A 22,255-nucleotide genomic window follows, 5' to 3' on the forward strand; every position below is an offset into this window, starting at 1 on the left:
TAACTTACACAGAGAGGAAGGACAATGGCTCAGAGCACAGCCATCACTAGGGGTGGTGGCTGTGAACAGAAACCAGGCTACTCTACCGTTTGTTTATTTTCCTTTCTTACATCTCCCTTTCTACTTCTTTTTGATTCCTTTACTTTTCATACTTTCTTCCCACCGTCACCACACCAAAGCATCTGAACTAACCCTCGTTAAAACCAATCCTAGATAATGCATGGCTTAATGGAGACAGTCAAGTTCAAAAAGGATCTCCAATGCCTGGGTCACAGAATAAGGAAACGTGTCCTTTCTTCTACCAAAGTTTTTCACATTGCCATGTCCTTTCCCTTCATGCAGCCACTGCCCGATTTTCGGTCCTCATGTTTCAATCCAACAAGTTACCAAATAGTACTCCTGCTTTCTGTGTATCGGACTGATGGAAAACGACACTCACTTCTACCAGGTCAGTTCCACACTCAGCAGCCTCCAGAAGAGCACATTACCAGAAGAGTTTGAAGTCTAAAGCCTTTAGAGTGGCCAAAAACCTTCCCAGCCCCACCAATCTTTATCCTCCATTCAGAAAACAGATCCATGTGCACACTGTCCCCCAAAGCCCAGCTAGTTCATTCTTGTAGCTTAACCAAGGCTCCTTCCAGGCTCAAAGTAACATTCCTCCCCTGCCTCCCCCTAACCTAGTCTTTCCACATTTCAAGTCAATTTTGTTCTTTGAGGTCATTATTATCTCCTCATCTTCTAAGTACTTAGAATAGTAATGGTGTACAATATCTGTTAATCAGATACATTTTATTTTAAAGTGAGAAGGGGCTGTAGAAATCTGATTCCTACTTAACTTAACCTTCAAGCCTTTACTTAGACACTGCTTGCCTGTCATGTTGTACTTGAACATGCAGCATCTTTAGATTCAGGTCAATTACTGCCCTCACAGGACTCAGTATATTTTTAACTTTATTTATATGCTATTTCTCCTGAAGTCTGTGAGTATCTCAAGTATAAGAGTGGTAATTTAATTGTATCTGTAAACCTAGAGTACCTGCCACAAAGGAACTGATCATTAAATGATTAACGAATACACGTAAACTGGACAGATGGGAAAGTAAATATATAAATAAAAGAAAAATAAACTAATAAATTGACTTCCTTGAAGAGGGGCCTATCTTACTCATCTCTAGGTCCCCCAGAGATAACAGGCGCTTTTATTTGCACAAAGGTACAGGGTTGGTTAGGAGGACGAGGACACAAATTTCCTGACTTAGCTCAGTTACTCTCCAGAGAATTATAAATTCTTATCTGTCACTTTAATCATATGACGCCTTGTATTATTTAACGTCTATGTGTATAAATTCTATTTCCCAACTTACGATGCTATAATCCTAAAAAGTATAGATCATACTTGTAATCTCTCAAAATGTTGACTAACCTATGACTTATTAGATGAATAAAAAGTTATATGGGCATTATTTTTAAAATCTGAGCTAAAGGGACTACATAATACATTCCTGTTAGTCTCATGATATTGAGAAGGATTTTTTAAAAAATGTGTAGGATTTTAATATTTACAACAGGAATAACACTCATGGAAAAAAAGCCATCAACAAACAAAACCCAAGGGGTATTACAGACTACACTAATAACTTTTAGAATCCTTTCAAGGTACACAAACATCTTTGAAGAACATTCAGAACCTGAAGTAAGAGCCCCCAACCCAGCAGACCAAACCACAAAGAAATCCGGAGACGCTGGCCCAAGTCCACGCACTTCAGTGAATGTCTGTTCGTGCAGCCACAGCGGACTCACCCCAAGTTCGTCGTCATCAGAATTATCAAAGATGTTGTCTAAGTCATGAAGGGAAGGTGCCAAATCTGTCACCTGTGTAAGGCTACTGGAGCCAGCCCTGCCAGCAGCACTATCCTGCCGAACATCTGTGGGAAAGGAGGCAAAAGGCACAGAATGAGCAACTTCATCAAGGGAGAAGGAGTGAGGAGAGGACAATGAGCAAGCCCTGCCTGCGAACTGTTTCCCTACGTTTTCGGTTAAATTTAGAGACAATTATTGCCAAATACGTTTATCAGTTTTGAAAGGAACTGAAAAACAAACTGAAAAATATATTAAAGATGAGATCAAATTATTGCTATTACAATAAGGATATAATTTTAAATAGAGAAGCATCTCCCTCGCATTTTATTTTAGCAACAATCCAAGTGAGGCAAATAATCATTGTACACACCTGTTTTAGTAGAACTGAAAAGGGACATGGCATTTTTCCCTTCAGGCACCGGCGTGGAATGACCTGGTGTAGTGACATCCTTGGTACCAAATCCATCCTCTGACTGTATAATAAATTCAGCCAAACAAAACACATGAACACCAACCCAAAGTGTGGAATATGAGGGAGAACACAAAGAATTAGAGGGTAGAATGGAACTTGTTATGAGCACAAGTATGATAAACCATGGTCTATGCAACCAAAGGAAATAAAAGATATGTCCTTTTCCCTGAATTTAAACCGAACCAAAAACTCCCACGCTTTCCCCTCAATCTGAGTCAGTCAGGGTTTTATGCCTCAATGGTACTGGTGGCATTTGATTACAGACCTGCCATGGTGTTAAAAGCTGCCTTTAATATAATATTTTGGATGCTGAATTATGGTTCAAGCTTTTTGGATCTAGACAGATCTCTGTAAAGGACGCTAAGAAGTATTCTCCTGAACTATACTGGTCTCTTTTGTCTTACTTCCTCTATTCTTAAGAATACCTCTTTAAATGGCCCAGTATTTTAGAATGTTTTAAAACTTAAGGCTAAAGACAGCAGACACCCACAGTACTCATTTTTATGACAATGGAACCAGTAAAATTATACTGACACAGTCTTGGAGTGGTGTTGGTATTAATTCAGAGAGACATAGAGGTAAAGCGCTTAGCACAGTAAACACAGTGAGCGCTCAATAAACAGTATTGTTACCAAGATTTTTTCTTACATTTTGGGTATTTTGGAATAATAAATAAAAAGAAATAAGCAGGGAGCATAGGCCAACAAGAATTAGCATATGAGAGGAAACATGCACTGTACAAGCTATAGCCCGGAAAATATGAGGCTTCATTTATGTTCCGCTGACTTTTGAACAAAGGTGAGCCATGACATAAAAAGGAACAATACGCTGTTCGATACAATAGTACCAAGAGCATGAATATGGGGACAGAGCATTCAGGCAAGACTATCTCAAACATTCTGCCTCCAAAGTCTTCCCACATGTGTTGTACTGACATAGACTGAAACCCACACCAGGCTGGACTCTCTCTATGTTAAATGGTACCTTATTCTTTTTCAGGGAATCTTTCTCTGTCCCTTGTTTGCATTTTTTGTTCGCTGTGAAGATGTATTTTATGTCACCGTCCTCAAAGGTGTACGGGTCATTGACTTCTCCCAAACTGTCTCCAGGTTGTTGTGACAGAGGCAATGGGTCAAGGAAGTGGAGTGGCTGCATCTGGGGCTGCTTGTCTTGCCAGATTTTAAACCGTTTGTTAGGTTGTGCTAAGAGTCTGAAAGAGAAAACAAAGGACAATTTAAGCAAGAAACATAAAAAGATTAGATTTTTTTTTAAGCAACATTTAATGATTTAAAGCATTTGTAAAGCTTAAACTAAACTTTAAAAAAAAACACCTAAAAATTCACCTACAAGTGTATTTTAGAGATTGTATTCACAATTAAATAAATCTCAGTAGCTTTTATCAAGAACATATACTTTTGTCTCTGACTCCATGGATTCCACTTAAGAGCATAGGTGGGCTCTGACAACAGACTGTCCAGGTTCAAATTCCACCTGTGTCACTTACTAACTGCATGACCCTAGTTTCTTTCTCAGCTATGAAATTAAGGTAGCAATACAGTTGTGGTGAAAATTAAATGAGATAATCTGTGTAAACTGTTTAGAATAATGGGTAGCTCAAAAGCACTCTGAAGTATTATTACTAGATGTGTGATACATACCTGAATGCATGCAAAGCCTTCCTTAAAAGTGTCAACATACAAAGAGGGCACTGACTGCAGTATGGAAGGTCCCATAAAGCTATATTCTTTGATTAACAAACAGCAGGCCAAAAATAAAGTGATACTAGTATAACTAATCCTATGATGAAACCTTTTTACGCCAGCATTTAAATAATGACATGTGTGTTAAACCTCACAATGGATAAAGCATTTGACTTTTAAACATTTTCCAAATGCAGAGTCTAGAATGGTGAAGAAAGGCCTCTTCAATTTTGGATCTGAAGGCCCCGATTCTTGGGAACCTACGGCCTTGGCCTTCTGATGGGTGATCAGGTGGATGGGGTGGAGAGTCACCTTACCTTTGCAATGCAGTGCTCTCTGAGTTTACCTCCATTTTGGCATCACATCTCTCACCCTGGAGCTCTGGAGGCCGGAACTCAGCATCATCAACGGATGGGAGATGATAACTATGCCACCACTTATCTGATGACTCTGGGTTCGAGGGCCTAATCCCACAATATAAGGCGGTCTCACTGACCTCTGCCATTAGAGGCAGTCTTTGGCCTACGAGGACAGTTCTGTCATCCAGAGTAGACAACTGCTGGAGTTCTAGCCCGTTTCCATAGAGAGCTGGATTCACAGGGACAGATGGTGGGTCCAAGTTCTCCGTTTCCTGACCTCGTGGCTGAGGGCTGAGTGTTGGCGGCAGAGGGGAAATAGGGGAATGAGGTGAATCCATAGGATTCAGATTCATTTGCTTGCTTGTGTTTCTGGAAGGCACGGCCACTTGCTTATCATACTTCCTACTGCTCGCCACCTCCAAGGAGGAGTCTATCCCCGCCAAGCCTAGCTTCTGTCCTGGTGGATCTTGCTCCATGCATAACTCTTCGGCCACAGAGGGCCGATGGTGAAATGGTATCAAGGGTCTCTTTTGCAACTTGTCTCCTTTTTCCTGTCTTTCTGTTGTTTTGTGCTTAGAAGAAGCAGGAGGTGGTAAAGATGAAGATGATGATGGTCCTGCACTGAACCCTGGTTGTGATATTGTGGGAGGTCGACTGGGTCCTACTGCACAACGTTTTAAAAGTTTATGCCTGAAATGAGAGTTAAAATGAAGTCTGTAAATACACAGATGAAAATAACTGCATCATTCTAATTACAAAAGAGATGCCTCTAACAAGGTTATGTCTTTTTAAGCACACATTATATGCAATAATACATCTAAATGGACTCTGGGTGTTAAATATATTGATAATGACTAAAAACTGCAACACACCCTGACAGAAAATGATGAACCAATTACATACAAGTAGATAAGAGATGAACTTAAGAAACATTAATTAATATGCTGCTAACCTCTACAAAAATACTAATTTGAAAATCCCCAAATCTTTCAAATTTGGTGAGGGCCTCAGACAATCTATTCATATTGCATTTTAAAACCAACAGTAATGATATCATCTGTCAAAAAAAGAACCAAAAAAAAAAAGCTTCTGATTTCTATTTTACAACACTCTACTAACTCCAATATAGAATGGCTTATCAAAAAAAAAAAAAAAGGATGGTTTATAAAAGCTTATAGTGTTGCAAATCAGGAATAAGATAACTATGCAACTCTCCCCCAAAGTGTGAAACTAAGGGTCAGTTTTAAGAATATTTAATAGGGGGACTTCCCTCGTGGCCCAGTGGTTGAGAATCCGCCTGCCAGTGCAGGAGACACGGGTTTGATCTCTGGTCCGGGAAGATCCCACATGCCGAGGAGCAACTAAGCCCGTGCGCCACAACTACTGAAGCCCGCGCGCCCTAGAGCCTGTGCTCCGCAACAAGAGAAGCCACCGCAATGGGAAGCCTGCGCACCACAACGAAGAGTAGCCCCCACTCGCTGCAACTAGAGAAAGCTCGCGTGCAGCAACAAAGACCCAAAGCAGGCAAAAAATAAATAAATAAATAAATAAATAAGAATATTTAATAGGATAAATATACTAGGAACCTTATATGCTACTATTATCCAAGAAAGAAGGGCTAAAAGACAACTTTGGATCTTACAGAAACATGTTAAAATGAGACAGAAGAAGAAGGTTGTGAGTGAATATTAAAACAACACACACATACAAATGCATCTGTACTATCTAAGCAGGAATAGCAAGTCTGCTCACATCCTAACACACTTCTTGGCAAGCATGGGTGTGAGAAATTGCTCAGTAAGGGCCCACTAGATGATCCTAAGGTTTAATCTGTGCAAAAAAGTTATATAGCAGGTCAGCCAGTTCCTCCCAATATATAAATCACTCCCAGGAAAAATGTAAGCTCTCCTGCTGGTGTATCAGTAACTCTCTGAGGCCACTAGGGTGGCATTAAATTACTGTTGCATTGCACTAAACAGTGCCCTAGTGGGAAGTAAAATGGATTTGTGTGGCATAATGGGTTGGTTTAGTGGGACAGCAGGATGGCCACCCTGCCCCATAAGGCCGTTAAATAGTGTGAGGAGGGGACCATTCCATAATGGGTTCGGTAATCCTGCAGTAGATAATCTGAAAACACTCTTGCCAAAGTCTTTGCTACACTTTAAAAAAAAAAAAAAATCCTGACTTTGAAGAAGGTTGTCTGTGCATAAGGCTATTGTCAATAAGGCAAAAATTGGACTTTAAATCTCCAGGGCAAAGTACCACAGTAAGAGACGAATGTCTCATCTGAAAATATCTCAATTATCTCAATATCTTCTAAGGGTGCTTACTTTAAGACCTAGGCTCTAAAAGTCTTTCACATAAAACTTTTTGATTTGGATTTTCTCAGAGAGCATTTAACCACACCAGTCCTTTGACAGATATTTTATAGTAGCCTCTTCAAAGTAAGGACTTTTTGCAAAGTGGATAATCTTTTTTTTTTTTTGAAACAACAAATTCATCGGATAGGATTAACGGCGGATTACAGAACAAAGTACTTGTGAACCTGACGACGTAGCAACAAAAAAGGTCCCAAATAAAAGAGAGAAAATGTCAAAGGAGAAGGCAGAGGAGCAGCAAGAGGATTCCAAGCATCAGTGAACTGTAAGACAACTTCAAGTAGGTTAATGTTCTTGTAATTGGAGTCTCCTAATGCAGGAAGGAGGTTCAGAAATAATGGTCAAAATCTTTTTCCTAATTTGATTAATAGTATAAATCCCTAGATCCAAGAAGAGAGTCCAAAGAATTTTTTTTTTTACTTTAAAATGTATATCTCAGAAATAACTAATTTTCTTGTCAACTGCATTATTATGAAGTTTCATCAAATCTTTAACTGTGGTCATTTTTAAGTCTTTTGTCATTTACAGACAGTTCTGGGTGTACTCTGATGCTTTTGTAAATATGTTCTTATAAAAGGGTTTCATCTTCAGGAAATTCATGGAAAAGACTCTGACAAGTACAGGTTTCTGGTAACTGACTGTACTGATGAACTGAATGAATAAGCATTTTCAGAACTCTAATGAAAAACTGATGAACTCATAAAAGTGCTAACAAAAGATCAAGATGAAAAAAAAAATTAATTACATGGGACTGAGTGAACTGATGAGGATGAGTATAATTTTTGTGACTTTGTTTGAATTTTTTAAAAAAAGAAAAAATCCCACAAGGACTCAGAGGCAAAGAATATACAAATCAATTTTTTTTTTTTTTTTTTTACAAGAGGTGACTTTTCACTTCTTGGGACTTTATTTATTTATTATTATTTTTTTTTAATGCTATTCTTGTCTGCTTACATTCTTTTTATGTATGTATGTATGTATGTATGTATGGCTGTGTTGGGTCTTCGCTTCTGTGCGAGGGCTTTCTCCAGCTGTGGCAAGCGGGGGCCACTCCTCATCGCGGTGCGGGGGCCACTCTTCATCGCGGCGCGCGGGCCTCTCACCATCGCGGCCTCTCGTTGCCGAGCACAGGCTCCAGACGCGCAGGCTCAGCAACCGTGGCTCACGGGCCGAGCTGCTCCGCGGCATGTGGGATCCTCCCAGACCAGGGCTCGAACCCGCGTCCCCTGCATTGGCAGGCAGACCCCCAACCACTGCGCCACCAGGGAAGCCCTACAAATCAATTTTCACTGCAAAGTAAAGGAGCTGTTTACAGTGGAGGATTACTGGACTGAATGTCAATATTATGACATAGTATGAGTGTGTTTCATGTTTGGTAATTGCAATCATTGTTGCTTTTGTTGTGGCCATCCATGTACAATGCTTGGTGTCAGTCTATTTATCTCTTGTAAAAATAAAATACAGTGTGTGTGTGTGCGCAAAGTGGATAATCTTATAACGTCATTTTTTTTCAATTGCATTTAACAACTCAACTACATTGGGGAATGGTTAGAATAAGGGATACACCAGTAAGTAAGAGACCATCACTGCAAATCTGTGAACAGGTAAGGGACCTCACTGAAGCAGGCAGCAGGAAGAGTGGGCTCAGAAGGCTAACTATATGAGTGGTTTGGCCTTAATGGGAAGGAAATCAGAGGCAGGGCCAAATAGTGTAGAAACACATGGTGACTAAAAGAATAAGGAAAGTAGAATGACTATAACAGACATTTCAAAGGAAATCATTGTGAAATGCAATGATAAAATTGATCTAGACAATTAAGAAAAATAAATAAATGATAAAGTTTCTAGGCTGAGAAGGGGAAATCTGTGACAAAAATGACTGCAATCGGGTACCTGGTTTGTGAGGAAACAGGTATATCAATATTAAGGGTTTATCTTAAAAGCACTCCCCAAAATACAAGACTAGAGTACATATAAGAAGTCAGGTCTAAAGATAAACATTTAGAAGTCAATGGAATAGAATGCATATCTACAAATAAGACCTGAAGGGTATAAGAATTTGGTGAGGAAATAGAGCAATAACTCCGGAGGACAGAAGAAAAAGTGTTATTTGTTTATTTACACTTCAGGTAAAAATAATGCAAGGTAGTAAATAAAAATGTGATAGAAATCAGTAAAAAAGTTATTTTTAAAAAGTGAAAAAAATCTAGATTAAGGAAAAGAGCAGGAAAAATAAGATGAAGGCACAAGTGAAGTTAAATACACTAAAATTTTTATCCTATGTACTTTCTAAAGGTGGACCATAACTTGGCTGTAAGCTGTTTAGAAGTCACTGTTAACAGGAAAATACTTTTTGTCACACAATTTACAATGGCCTAGAGATGAAAGTAAACCAGGTATTCAGCTGGTACACCACACCTATCCTGAGACTAGAGAGATTCTCACGTGCTCAGAAAGAGGACCCTTAATGAGCAAATAATATCATTGAAAACATCCTCCTTGAAAAATCAAAGAGTTTCATTAGGTACTTACAGCATCTCAACAAAAAGCTGACTACCAAGGCAGAGCTTGATAAAAGAGAATCAATTTATAGGGACGGGGGAACAGGAAGAAGCTGTCAAAACTGCTGCCTAAGTGTACAAACACACATGTGCACACGTGTGTGTGTGTGTGTTTGCAGAGATTCTCGGGCATCATGATCGCCTCCCTAGCCCAAAGCCTATTCATATGTGCCACATTAAGAACCCCGTGATCTAAACTAGAGAAATGAATGGCCATCTTCCAAGTACACTTATCTCAACTGACCTAAGTATTGAGCAGTATCAAATGGAAGCAAAGATACTCTAAGTTGCTCACTAAGTGAATAATCATCACCACATGCTCCTACAGTCAGCTGAGCTGGCAGGGGAGGGGGGTAAGGCTGATATACACTTAAGAAATTTAAGAACCCCCATGAAAATCTGTGACAATAAGATTCTCTATTACCACAAGGAGTGATAAGTCAAGGGAATATAAATGAGGAGTGCAAAAATTTTCTACAGAAAATAATTTGGGTTTCTATTCAAATATCTAAATGAATGAGCAACAATTTTAGCTTTCAGCAGGTGTTATTACCACATACCTACTTCAGTCACCAAAAAACACGAGCACCAACAACAAAAATTTTCTATGAAAAGTCTATTTAATCCAAATCCTATTAATTCAAGCCAACCTGCTTGATATTTATCTCAACTTCATAATTAAGAGTAATTACATAAACTCAGTTAAATGGCTAGAGATTGTCTTGTCAAACTGATGCTTTCAGTTCTGAAGAAGTTATCCTGAAGAAATCTGTGGGAGCAATTTGGTAACAGGGCCAGTTGTCTAAAAAGGCTCATTCTGAGTCCCGACAATAAAACTGTAGCATCTGCATAGAAGAAAAACACCAAGCTTTTTTCCATCACTGGAAGCAGAAGATTTAAAACAAAACAAAGCAGGGACTTCCCTGGTGGTCCAAGGGTTAGGATTCCGCGCTCCCAATGCAGGAGGCCCGGGTTCGATCCCTGGCCAGGGAACTATTCCCGCATGCCTCAACTAAGAGTTCACATGCCTCAACTAAAGACCCCGCAAGGCGCCACGAAGATCCCGCATGCCGCAACTAAGACCTGGCGTAGCCAAGTAAATAAATAAATATTTAAAAAATAATAAAAAATTTAAAATAAATAAATACATAAATAATAAAACAAAATAAAGCAAAATGATGTAGAAGAAGTGGTCTGAGAGGCCAGGAGACAACCAACAAAATGTTCTATCATACTGTTCCACCTTGGCCCCTACCCACCTAGAGCAAGAACAGCTGACTCTTTGGGTTGGATCCACAAAATCCCAAGTAGCAGGACTGTTAGCAGGCTCTTCTTCAAGAGTTGGAGTTGACATCTGGCTCCTCCTAAAAAAGGTTAAATAATGTGGCTTGTGTAAACATTAGATAATATCCATACCTCTGCGGGGGGGAAATGTTAGAAAGACATGAATACATTTTACACAATAATGGTATCTTGCTGATAGACGATTGAGAGCAACTCAAGGTGGGAGGTTGCGGGGGTGGGAAAGGCAACTACTCCTGCCATGCCCTAGAAGAGTCAGGATTCCAAATATTTTTATTTAAGTTTAATATACATTTTAACATGGGTGGTACACATAGCAATTAAAACACTACCCGGCACTATTATCTGTTGTTTTTTAAAAAGTCACCTAAATTCTGCAGAAATAACCTAGATTTTAAAAAATTATCTTTTCACAGCATCTATGAATTATATACCCCCAGACTGTTTAAATCACTCTTAAAACACCTATATTTACTAGCATTTAAGGGCAGCACTCCACACGAGTGATGTGAACTAAAACACAAGAATCAAAAATATCTCCTGCATGTCACTAATAATTGGTAGCAAAAAGTAGATGTCTACTACTGCATAAATAAGAACAGTGGGCAGTATTTCTGTACTGTTGATTTTGCTACAGCTGATATTGCAAAGTGTTTCACTGATGGCTCTGCAAGGACTTCGCTTGCTCTCCACCCTCTCCTGCCTTTCTGGGTGTCTCACTTCCCTGTTCGGTGCTGCTGATAGAAGGGCTCTGATTTGTTAGACTTGGTGGAAAGGTTAGTGGTGATAAAAATCAAAGATGGTAAATAAAAGGAAAAGAAAAAGAAAATGTTAACATGGAAATTGTCTAGGCATTGCAGACATACGTGAAAATATCTGTACCAATAATTCTAAAGGAAAGGATCATTTTAAAGTGAATAGAGATATCTTTTAAATCTAGAACTTGACATATGATTTCCCATTGCAATTATTTTAGATTTTTTTCTACTAAATCTTCTTTAGTAGCCTATTCTAGAGCCAACTATTTGGGAAATAAATATATAGTAGGAATTTGCTAAAAGCTAGGTCCAAAGGACAGGTTTTAATTGTGTATATAAAGCTTTGAATAGCAGTCACTGAAGAAACACTTAATTGGCTTCTAAATGAGTTCTTAGGAATTATTGACAAGAATGTCCATATTTCTTCTGCTCCAGAGAATGAAGACTCTTTTGTTTACCTGTATCAGTCAAAAAGTTGGACATCTCAGTCATATCAAAACAGATGTGAAAATATGCTGAATATGTTTATGTAAATCTTGATAAGTGAAATAGTATTTACTGACTACTGTTTGACATTATCATTCATGCAATTAAAATAATCACCAGCCATCTCTTCTTAGAATCAATTCCTCTTCTTTTCCAAAAATATGTTAAGGAAGGAGGGAGGTCAGAGGGGATGGACGGGAGGGAGGTGGGGCAAGGAAGGGAAGTTGGGTAGGGGAAGAAAAGAATTTCCCCAAGTCAACAAACAGAAGCACAGCAGCTACTACATACCCCTCTAATTGTCATCAGTTCAGTTCAGAAATGCATTGTCAATTAAAGCATGAGGCTAATGTATAATAGAAAACATGGCAAAGAAGATCATTTCCCTTTGTAAACAGGAAACATTCATTAGTAGGTATACAGGGAAAAACCAAACCCACAATTACTGTCCTGACACTCAGAGTGAATCTCTGAGCCAGCTGTGCTAAAAAATGTCAGATGAACACCATGACAATCTTGAGATGATCAGGAACTTCAAATTTTTCCTGGATAGTCAAATTATTTTAACATCTTTGTTTTGAATTTTACCCTATTATGTTCAAAAAGATGAACTAACAATCCAGTGACCCCCTCAGGGTTTGGTCACACAAGAGCACAATGTGATTGATCCTCTTCATGTAGTAATAAAAGACATGGTTACTAAACCACCATCCAGACAGAATGCAAAAAACATACTTGGGCTGCGTTCTGTTGAGGATGCACTCCTTCCACACTCGGTGGACCATGTGGTTGTGGAGCTTTGGAGGGATCTTCCCCGACCTCTTCGGGCTGTGCACAGTTATCATCCCCCCGTCGTGGGAACCGAGCTGGCTGACAGCACTCTGTGTCCCTCCACTCTCACCTAGGAAAGACAGACAATTTGGAATGTCAGAATTTTCTGAAAAGGTCTCCTAGTGCACAGACTGCTGGCTTATTTAACATAAATATTTAATTGTTGAAACTGATCATGTAGCTTTGCTGCTACCCCTGACAATAACACTATCTGTAGCTATGAGTAAATTTGCGTCAGTATAGCTTTCAATCGCATCAGTACTCACACTCACATACCCTCAATGGCATATCCATCCAGAGGCATTCCTACTCCACAGGTATCGGAGACAACTTACATGGGAGGATTCAAACATGACAATATTAAAGCTATAAACATGCATGGGTTGTTTGAATTTTTAAAGCCCAATGCAGTAACAAAACAGTAGAGGGAGCTTTATGCTCATGTAGCTAAATGGCTGTGTAACATCTGCACGCAGTGACCTGGGTAGGAGAAAGAAATTCTTAAGAAGGTCAAATCTCAAATCTGTGTATGGAACTGTTCATCCTTATGCCTGACACTACTTATGAAAGCTTAATACTAAAACACTGAAAGAAGTTGACCCAACATTTTATATCAGAGGATTAAAAATTCACTGGTTTCTCTCTAATAACTCCACTTAGTTTTTCCAACTGTACTTGGTATTGTAATCCATTTTCTACTATGTCTACTATAATTGCTGATAATATTAGTTATTGGTTATAAGTATTTTACTACTTCCGTCTCATACAAGACAAATACTGAAGTCAATTTCCAGTATTAAATTCTGATTCAACTACTTTTATCTATTTGAGTTCATAAACATATTGTGGGTTTTACTCTTGATAGAACTACGATGCAAAACATCTTGATTGAAATAATCAATTTTAAGCACTCTGAAAGGCCTCCACTCTCGTGTGAAAAAGAAAGAAACAACCTTATATCACAAACTAATATTCTTGGTATCACTGCAAAACAACCATTATATGAGTTGAATGGTTAGTCTCAGCTCTGTTTTTTAAAAAAAGAAAGAAAAAACAAACCCCAATGCTTACATTCTTAGAAACAGAAACTTGTTCCCCAGAAAAGTACTGTTATAATACAAATGAGATAAATTAACGGAGACAAGAAATTTGATCTTTCATTGCTACCTTTATCTGAAAAGTTCTCTGACTTGGTTCATGGTACAAAATAAATCATTTTGATTTTACAGTGGATTTTCAAATGCCTATTATAAAACTAGGCAAAGTGAAGAAACAAACAGAAGTAGATAACATAGCCCTTTGCCCTCAAACACCCTACAATACAGCCAAACAGATCGTAAATCCATGGTATCATAAGGGAATTATTTATGACGAAAACAGGAGAGGGCATGGGGAAAGCAAGCCACAGAATCTTTTCTGATTAAAGTTGGGTTAATGCTTTTCAGTAGCTTTTAATGATTTAACTAAAATGTGAGTTAGACCTTATATGGAATTAAATGAGAACTGTACTCCATGCTGCTGAATGCATATTGAATGTTTCTTCTCACAATTATCTCCATAAACAGGAAACACAAGCTGATGTACCTATCCACACGAGGCAGAACTGTTTGGCCCTCCGAGAATCCATGCTAATCTAGGAGACTCCTGGCCATTTTAAGGGGCAAAGTAGCCCACTTTGTCCTATGTCTAGGAAAACACGGCAGCGCTCAACATCAGTCAAGTGCAGAGTGACAAGGTTGAGCAGGGCTCTTGCTGATGGAGTATTAGGCGTCCTAAGCTGTAAGTCAACGTTATTATGATGTATAAACTTGGACAAATTAATTTTATGACAAATATATCAGTCACTTTTATTTAGTTTTTTTTGTTTGTTTTTGGGAATGAGGAGGCATCAAGAGATTTATTTACCCAGGGCCTAGCACAATGACATACACAGAGTTAGAAGGGAAGAAATCTGAATATCTATGGTTATAAAGTACACACTTGAAACCCACCATAACAAAACAACTTCTTCTTTTTTTTTTTAGGTTTTCTCTCTCTCTTTTTTTTTTGCCCCACACGGCATGTGGGATCTTAGTTCCCAGACCAGGGATCGAACCCGTGCCGCCTGAAGTGGAAGCACAGAGTCCTAACCACTGGACCGCCAAGGAAGTCCCCAAACTTCTTTTTTCTGAATTATGGATTTAGAGTTCTAAACTGATCAAAGGTCAAGGCATCATGCACACAGCAGGCCTTCAGTTTTAAGATGAACACAAATTTCACTAAGTACCAGGCAAAACAAAAACAAATACTACATAAGTTGTCATAAGTTTAACTGTTAAAAATCCAAATCCAAACTTTGATATGAAATATGATTAACATTTTTCAAAATACTGATAATTCTAGACTTTTTATTAATATATCTTCTCTATGATATTATTATAAAAAACTGTACAAGTATTTTTATGCTTTTTCAGTTTAAAGTAGTTTCAATAAAAACTGATTGATGGCAAATCCTTTCATAAGAGATCATCCAAATTCTCTGCTCTACCGTATTAGAGCCAGACGTAGTACATTTTTTCACCATCTTAGCAACTACAAGGCTCTTAAAAACAAAGGCTAGGGACTTCCCTGGTGGTCCAGTGGCTAGGACTCCACGCTTCCACTCCAAGGGGCAGGGGTTCCATCCCTGTTAGAGGAACTAAGATTCCGCAAGCCATGTGGCATGGCCAAACCCTTCCCCCTCCCCACCCCATCCCCCAAAAAACCCAAAGGCTACGTGTTGTCCATTTCTATGTCTCCCACACAGTATCTGAGTAATTCCTTCCAGGTAACTTAATACTGTGTGCTGAAACTGGAGTTTTGAGCACTGCTTTAAATTTCTTACACTACTGTTTGTATACTGCTTTATTGTTTACCAAGCACTGTCAAGTACATGATCTAATATGCATAATAACCCTGGAAACTATATAGTATTTAACAGAGGAAACTGGTGTTCAGAGCAAGTATGATAATTAAATAAGGTCACTCACCTAGTAGAAACTACAGCTAGGTTTTAAAATTAGATTCAATCACAAAGTCTATACTTTTCCCCAATATATTATTTAACCATGAACATTTACTGAATTCCACTACATGCCAAGCGCTATGCTAAAAACTCTGAAAACCTGTCTTATCTAACCCTCACGAAAATTACCACATGATGAGCATGTATCATGCCTGACAGTCTGTTTTCAAAGTTTAGCGGCCAAGGCTTTATCTATTCTGATGCTCCTGCCAACACGGCCCACATTAAATACCTATAATTAATCTCATTTCAGCTCAAGTATGATGAGTATCCTTTTCTTAGTGACTAGATTTTCAATTAAAATGAAGTCAACTACAACAACAAAAAAGTTAATATAGGATATATACTACTCAACAAAGAAGGCAACATTCTCCCAAATTAAACAATTTCTGTATTTTTCCAAGAAGGAAGAATGTTGAAATTGACAAATTTTTCAAATGTAATTAATATTTGTCATTACTGTAGACAGATTATTGAAAGGACAAGGCATTTATTCAGAGATCCTGGATGTTAGACTAACTTTATAATATAATAAGGAAAGAGAATTCATCCAAGACTTGTCACTGGCTGGCAACAGCCAACTGGGCAAAGGCATCAACTATTCTCTGATTTAGTATTTTCCATTTGTTTTTTTGTTTTTGTTTTTTTTAAAAAGAAAGAAAAGCAACTCACATCTTGTCTCCTAAATGCACCCACATCAGTATAAAAGAGCAGATGCACGTGGAGAACTTATGAGAAACAATTAAACTGTGTAATTGGAGTAAAGACTAATATAGGCACAATTAAAATTCTGAAGCTCATAAATTCTGTTTGTTTACAATTTTCCTTCTCCATTTTGTAGAATCACCACATTACTCTATCTCCATCTCTTCCACCAGGAATTTCTCAATGTGTTTTCTCATCTGTTCCATGGCAAGGGAACTACATGATTTTCTGGGATCTCTTCCACCCAGGAAGAGATCCACACCCGGACTGTACTCACCTATGACAGCCTGTTCTGGAGAGGTGGGTGGGGTGAGCGGCATCCCACAGTTACTTGGGTCCTTCACACTACCAAGTCCCTGCTGCCCAACTGTAATATGGCCTCCGGTACCAGCAACACTCTGAGGAACTGGGAGGTCATTCTGAGAGATCAAAACAAAAGCTGAAGGATAAACCATCCGAACACCACCTGTGAGGAAAGAGAGAGAGAGCACCAGGCCTGAGAAAAAGTTCACATTCAACCGCCAAATTCATTATTCCAGTGGTCAGAGTCAAAACTCACTAGGTGCTGCCAAAAGTGATAGGTTTCGTCCTTTCATAAGTTAATAGCTATTTAAACATGTGTTCCAACATTATCATAATAGCATTTGGAATACGGGGACCATTGGTGCTTCAGGCAAGATAACTACTCAGCAAATACCACCGTGTCAAGAGAATTCAAAATGATGGGAAAATTATGGAGATTATTTTTGATGAATCTCAATGATTATCTTTTTAAATTAAGGAAGATGAAGAAGATAGAATTAAGTTCTTCAGGCAAAATATTTTCTCTTACCAACAATTACTTCTACTGCCACGGGGAAATCATCATCATACCCCAACTCCTCCTCTTCTTTCAATTCTTCTTTCTTTTTCAGCACCATTGGGTAGAAATACTGCCATTCCTCAATCAACTTACGGGTGGCTGGGTCTGACATCTTGTATGCTTGGCCTGTTAGCGTGCCATTTAAGCCGTAAGGACTTACCAGTACTAAAGCAGAGAGGAGAAACATATGTTACAGATCACAGTAATAATTCCTGCTTAAGTGTAATGCTACATGTATGGTAATTTTTAGGGTGAAGCATAGTATCACTTAATGTATATTGCTCTTTATTTCCTAACTCCTTTTAAAGTGTAATTTTTAAAACTTTCTCATTTTAGTACTTCTTATTTATATGCCTCTCAACTCAAATCAATTTTTGAAGGAAATCAGATGGGGGAGGTATAACACTGTCTGACAGCTATATCAACACACAATATATAAACTATCTATACATTAAAGCATATAAACATCTGTTTGGTAATAGCTTATACAATGTGAATACTGAATCTTCCATGACAGAAGAAGACCATTCAATACACATACCCCAAAACCAGTCTAGGACTTGAACATTCTTCCTATGTTTCCTGAGACTTCCTAAATATTTGAGGTAATTTTAAAATAATATATACATAAAACATCTAGTAGCAGGAAAGTCTTAATGGACCAAGTCTGAAACATAATGTTGTGTATAATTTCAATTATGACTGTTTTGGAGGTCTGCTGATTAAACAACTCTAAATAAAATTTATTTTACGAAAGTAAAGGACTCAAAGTCCCTCTCTCTTATTCTTTCACTGTTTGACCTTGATGTCATTTTCACTGAGCTAGACACAAAAATGTAGTTAATGTAATACTGTATAACTCAGCCAGTTCTTAGTCTCATGGTGAGTATTGTGACCTTCCGAATAACACTTTTCTGGGGATAAAGGTCACTTTTCCTTAATCCTGATTTATAAAAAAATCTCAGCATAGGCATTAACTGGGAGGTCCTTTTTTGGGGATGGCTTTATTTTTTTAACAGCTGGATGATGTATCACATCAATCAAGACAGAGATGGCCGTAGACATCACATATTTCGTGTTGCCTTTCTGCTGTTCCGTACTGATCCAAATGGGATAAAAATACTGATCTAACCAACACACATAATCAAGGGCAATTTTCCTGTTTTAACACTTCTTGGAAATCTCCACATCAATATGGTTAATTATGTTCACTATAATTATCTATATGCCAACACCTGCCCTAAGAATGTACCTTCTCCGCACCAATCACGGGAAATAGGCAGGATAATGCCCCACAAAGTCTTCCATGATTCAAGGTATTAGTAAGAAACCATTAAGATTTAAAATAAGTAGTCTATAGGGACCTGGTATTGCCAATACTATCTTTCCTCATGACTAGTAATGCCCTCTGTTATTATCATAAGTAAATGCTTTTATTTTGCTTGACAAAATCTAAAGTCAGGGACTTCCCTGGTGGCACAGTGGTTAAGAATCCTCCTGCCAATGCAGGGGACACGGGTTCGAGCCCTGGTCCAGGAAGATCTCATATGCCGCGGAGCAACTAAGCTCGTGTGCCACAACTACTGCAGCTTGCGTGCCTAGAGCCTGTGCTCCGCAACAAAGAGAAGCCACGGCAATGAGAAGTCCACGCACCGCAACAAAGAGTAGCCCCCGCTCGCCACAACTAGAGAAAGCCCGCGCACAGCAACGAAGACCCAACGCCAAAAAATAAATAAATTAATAAATAAATTAATTAATCAATTAATTTAAAAAATCTAAAGTCAGATGATCCTCACTTTCAGAGTCAAGGAAACATAGTATTTAAATAATCTCATGTATTACTATCTGAACTGCCTTTTAAATGACTCTAGAAGAAGGAAACACGGTATTTAAATAATCCTGACACACTATTTAAATAACACAGTTTTAAAATATGCACATACTGTACAACTCTTAAGTGTACGGTTTGAGAATTGGGTCATTTCGAATTACATAGCAGTTCATACATAAAACATCCAAAAACTACAGAATAATAAAGTAGATAGTTTAAAATGTGTTGCAAGATGGAGGAAAATGTAGGCAATAATCAGGACACAATTACATGAGGTTCAATGTTCTTTTTTACCTTAAAAAAACCTTAATAATCTTTAAGGTAAGAAAAAGATGCTTTCATCAAATTAAATCAGAATAATTTGTAGGAAACCAAAAAGCCATCATAAATAATATGTAGGCTAAACACTCATTTGACAAACTATTATATCAATAAAAATACTTTAGTCAATTTTATTAAAAAAAATTTTTTAATTACATTTTGTGATATACTAAGACTGTTTCAACCAGACATCGCTAGAACTGATAAATTAGATTGAACTAAAAAAGATATTTCTATATGGTTCAATTTAATATTATAACATTTAAAAAGAGTTATCCATAGAAAATTATGAATTCCAAACACAAAACCAAAGCTTTAGAATGCACATCTAGAGAAAAAGGGACAAAGCATTATTTTGGTGATATCCAGGTGATTAGTTGAGAACTAATGAAAATATGAATGTAAGTTAAATTACAACCAAATACCTACAAACAATGTAGTCTATAATTAAAAGAAAATAAGATATTAATATCAATGAAGAAACTACATACTACACAACTCTAGAAATTTGATTTTGGTTGAAATTTCAAATAGTACAAAGTTTAACAGTAATTTTCTGTAAGTCATTACATTCCTAAAACCATGGGACAATGAAAACCTTTAATTTATAATATTTGTCAATTACACATTGGATTATATTTTTCAAATACTTATTAATCCTCTTTTGATATAAAGGAAATTCTCCACATTTTATTCCTCAATACGCATAAGACCATGTCGTATGTGAGAAGCTTTCAGTAAAAAACTAGCAAGCTATTATCACTTACTTGTGGTCTTCTCTTTCTTCTTCAGAAATCGATCCTTATTGCTTAGCTTAACTATTCAAGACAGTATCTCATTCTGTAAAACGTTACTGGGAAAGGTGGCTATCCACTTGGTGGGGAGGGGTGGAGAGCAGGGACATCATCTTTTACTTACCTTGAAATGGTGCAGGTGAAGACTGAGCCATGTGTATATGCTCCTCATTGATCAAATAAATTGGCTGATGTTGGGCAATCTCCACACTTGTGCATACATTACTTTCCCCATGAAGAAAGAATGTGAAAGCACAGGACAAATGCTCACTAAAATAGAAAAAATGAGAAACTCAGCTCTACATTTTGGTAGGAAACAGGTGCTAGAGACAGGAACTACAGATGTGACACAGCTTTACCTTATTACCATCCAGCAAAGCCTGCCCCTGATGATATTAATAAGCACAAACTTTTAGTTGACTGTGGACAAATAACAATAACTTGACAAACTAAATTAAAGATGCCAGATAAATAGAAAAATTAGTTATGTTCCACTCTGAAATTGAAAGCTATTGTGCAGAATGCTTTCTGTTTCCTTTGCATAAAGTCTCCCATGCCACTATAAACTCCTAAGGACAGAAGAAAAATCATAACATTTTTCTACCTTCTCATGTATTACTATCTGAACTGCCTTTTAAATGACTCTAGAACAATGACAAAAGAGTTTTGCATATGTTTGGTATGACATAACAATAAGATCAAATTTACAAGCTTACAATGTTACAACAACGTTAAAATTATTGATCTAAAAACAGCAATCAACAACCCTGCTGTATGTAAATTCCCCATATACAACTGCTAAGGTAATATGAGCCTCTAAATGGGCTGGTAATCTATTATATTTAATTTTTACAATTTACCTCTGATCACAAAATTTTATTAAAGCATTCCACTTCTCCATTTTCCACACAGTTAGCTAAAAATTGATAAAAAATGATGTGTCTTGGAGAAAAATAATTTCAAAATTAATATAGTGGCACATTCTTTCAAAGTTGTTAACTTTGGCCCTAAGCCACCCATAACATCTCCATTTCTCAAGACAGCTTATAAGAACATTTGCCTGATGAACCAAAATCACTGTATTCCAGGCAACCACCATTTTAAAAACTCATCTCCAACATTTCCTTCTTTTCAAAAGTTCTCTAAAATATTATAAAGTGTACTTTGAGTACTACTCAAAAAATTAAAATTTAAGTATAAAATTATAATGCTTTACAGAAAAACTGAAATAAAAATGATAAAATTTTCACTCTATCCCACAGTGAAGCATATATATTCTTCCTTGACAAGTATGTTGAGATGATCTGAGAAAATTTTGTATTTTACTAGAATGTGAAGCTTCGCCAATAGGAAACACCTAGTCTTGATATTTGGGTATTTAGCACAACAAAGTATCTTTTTTTAAAAAAATTTATTTGTTTATTTATTTATTTTTGGCTGTGTTGGGTCTTCGCCTCTGTGCGTGGGCTTTCTCTAGTTGCGGCGAGCGGGGGCCACTCTTCATTGCGGTGCGCAGGCCTCTCACTGTCGTGGCCTCTCTTGTCGCGGAGCACAGGCTCCAGACGCGCAGGCTCAGTATTTGTGGCTCACGGGCCCAGCTGCTCTGCGGCATGTGGGATCTTCCCAGACCAGGGCTCGAACCCGTGTCCCCTGCATTGGCAGGCAGATTCTCAACCACTGCGCCACCAGGGAAGCCCCACAACAGAGTACCTTAATCTTAAGATAGCAACTAAAATTTTGTTAAGAATTTTGAAAAATTTAAACATCTCCTTAACACCATACATCTAAGTTTCAAGTTCACAAAGAGGAACAATGCATGTAATTTAAATGTATATAGGTATAAAGCAGTATCAATAGTAAAACTGTGCTGTCCTTAATTTATGGAAATGACACTGAAAACATATCATCCTCCATGCACAACATTATGCAAGGCACATAAGAACACCAAAATATAGATCAACTGATTGTGGATTTGTAATTTTCCATTTGGAAAAT

General features: G+C 37.7%; 1 protein-coding gene across 2 annotated transcripts in view; it reads right to left on the minus strand.

The window, feature by feature from the left end:
- MED13L (mediator complex subunit 13L) overlaps window positions 1–22,255 on the minus strand; it is a 290,008-nt gene that overhangs the window by 40,450 nt on the left and 227,303 nt on the right. For both annotated transcript variants that reach the window (XM_057526151.1, XM_057526150.1), the window contains exons 5-13: window positions 20,385–20,530; window positions 17,285–17,479; window positions 16,730–16,918; window positions 12,609–12,774; window positions 10,590–10,694; window positions 4,350–5,081; window positions 3,317–3,542; window positions 2,231–2,333; window positions 1,801–1,925 (exon numbers count right to left, since the gene is read on the minus strand). In XM_057526151.1, the coding sequence (XP_057382134.1) occupies window positions 1,801–1,925; window positions 2,231–2,333; window positions 3,317–3,542; window positions 4,350–5,081; window positions 10,590–10,694; window positions 12,609–12,774; window positions 16,730–16,918; window positions 17,285–17,479; window positions 20,385–20,530 (1,987 nt within the window). The remainder of the gene's footprint in view (window positions 1–1,800; window positions 1,926–2,230; window positions 2,334–3,316; window positions 3,543–4,349; window positions 5,082–10,589; window positions 10,695–12,608; window positions 12,775–16,729; window positions 16,919–17,284; window positions 17,480–20,384; window positions 20,531–22,255) is intronic.

The sequence above is a fragment of the Balaenoptera acutorostrata genome, chromosome 13, assembly GCF_949987535.1.
Source record: "Balaenoptera acutorostrata chromosome 13, mBalAcu1.1, whole genome shotgun sequence".
Lineage (NCBI taxonomy): Eukaryota > Metazoa > Chordata > Mammalia > Artiodactyla > Balaenopteridae > Balaenoptera > Balaenoptera acutorostrata.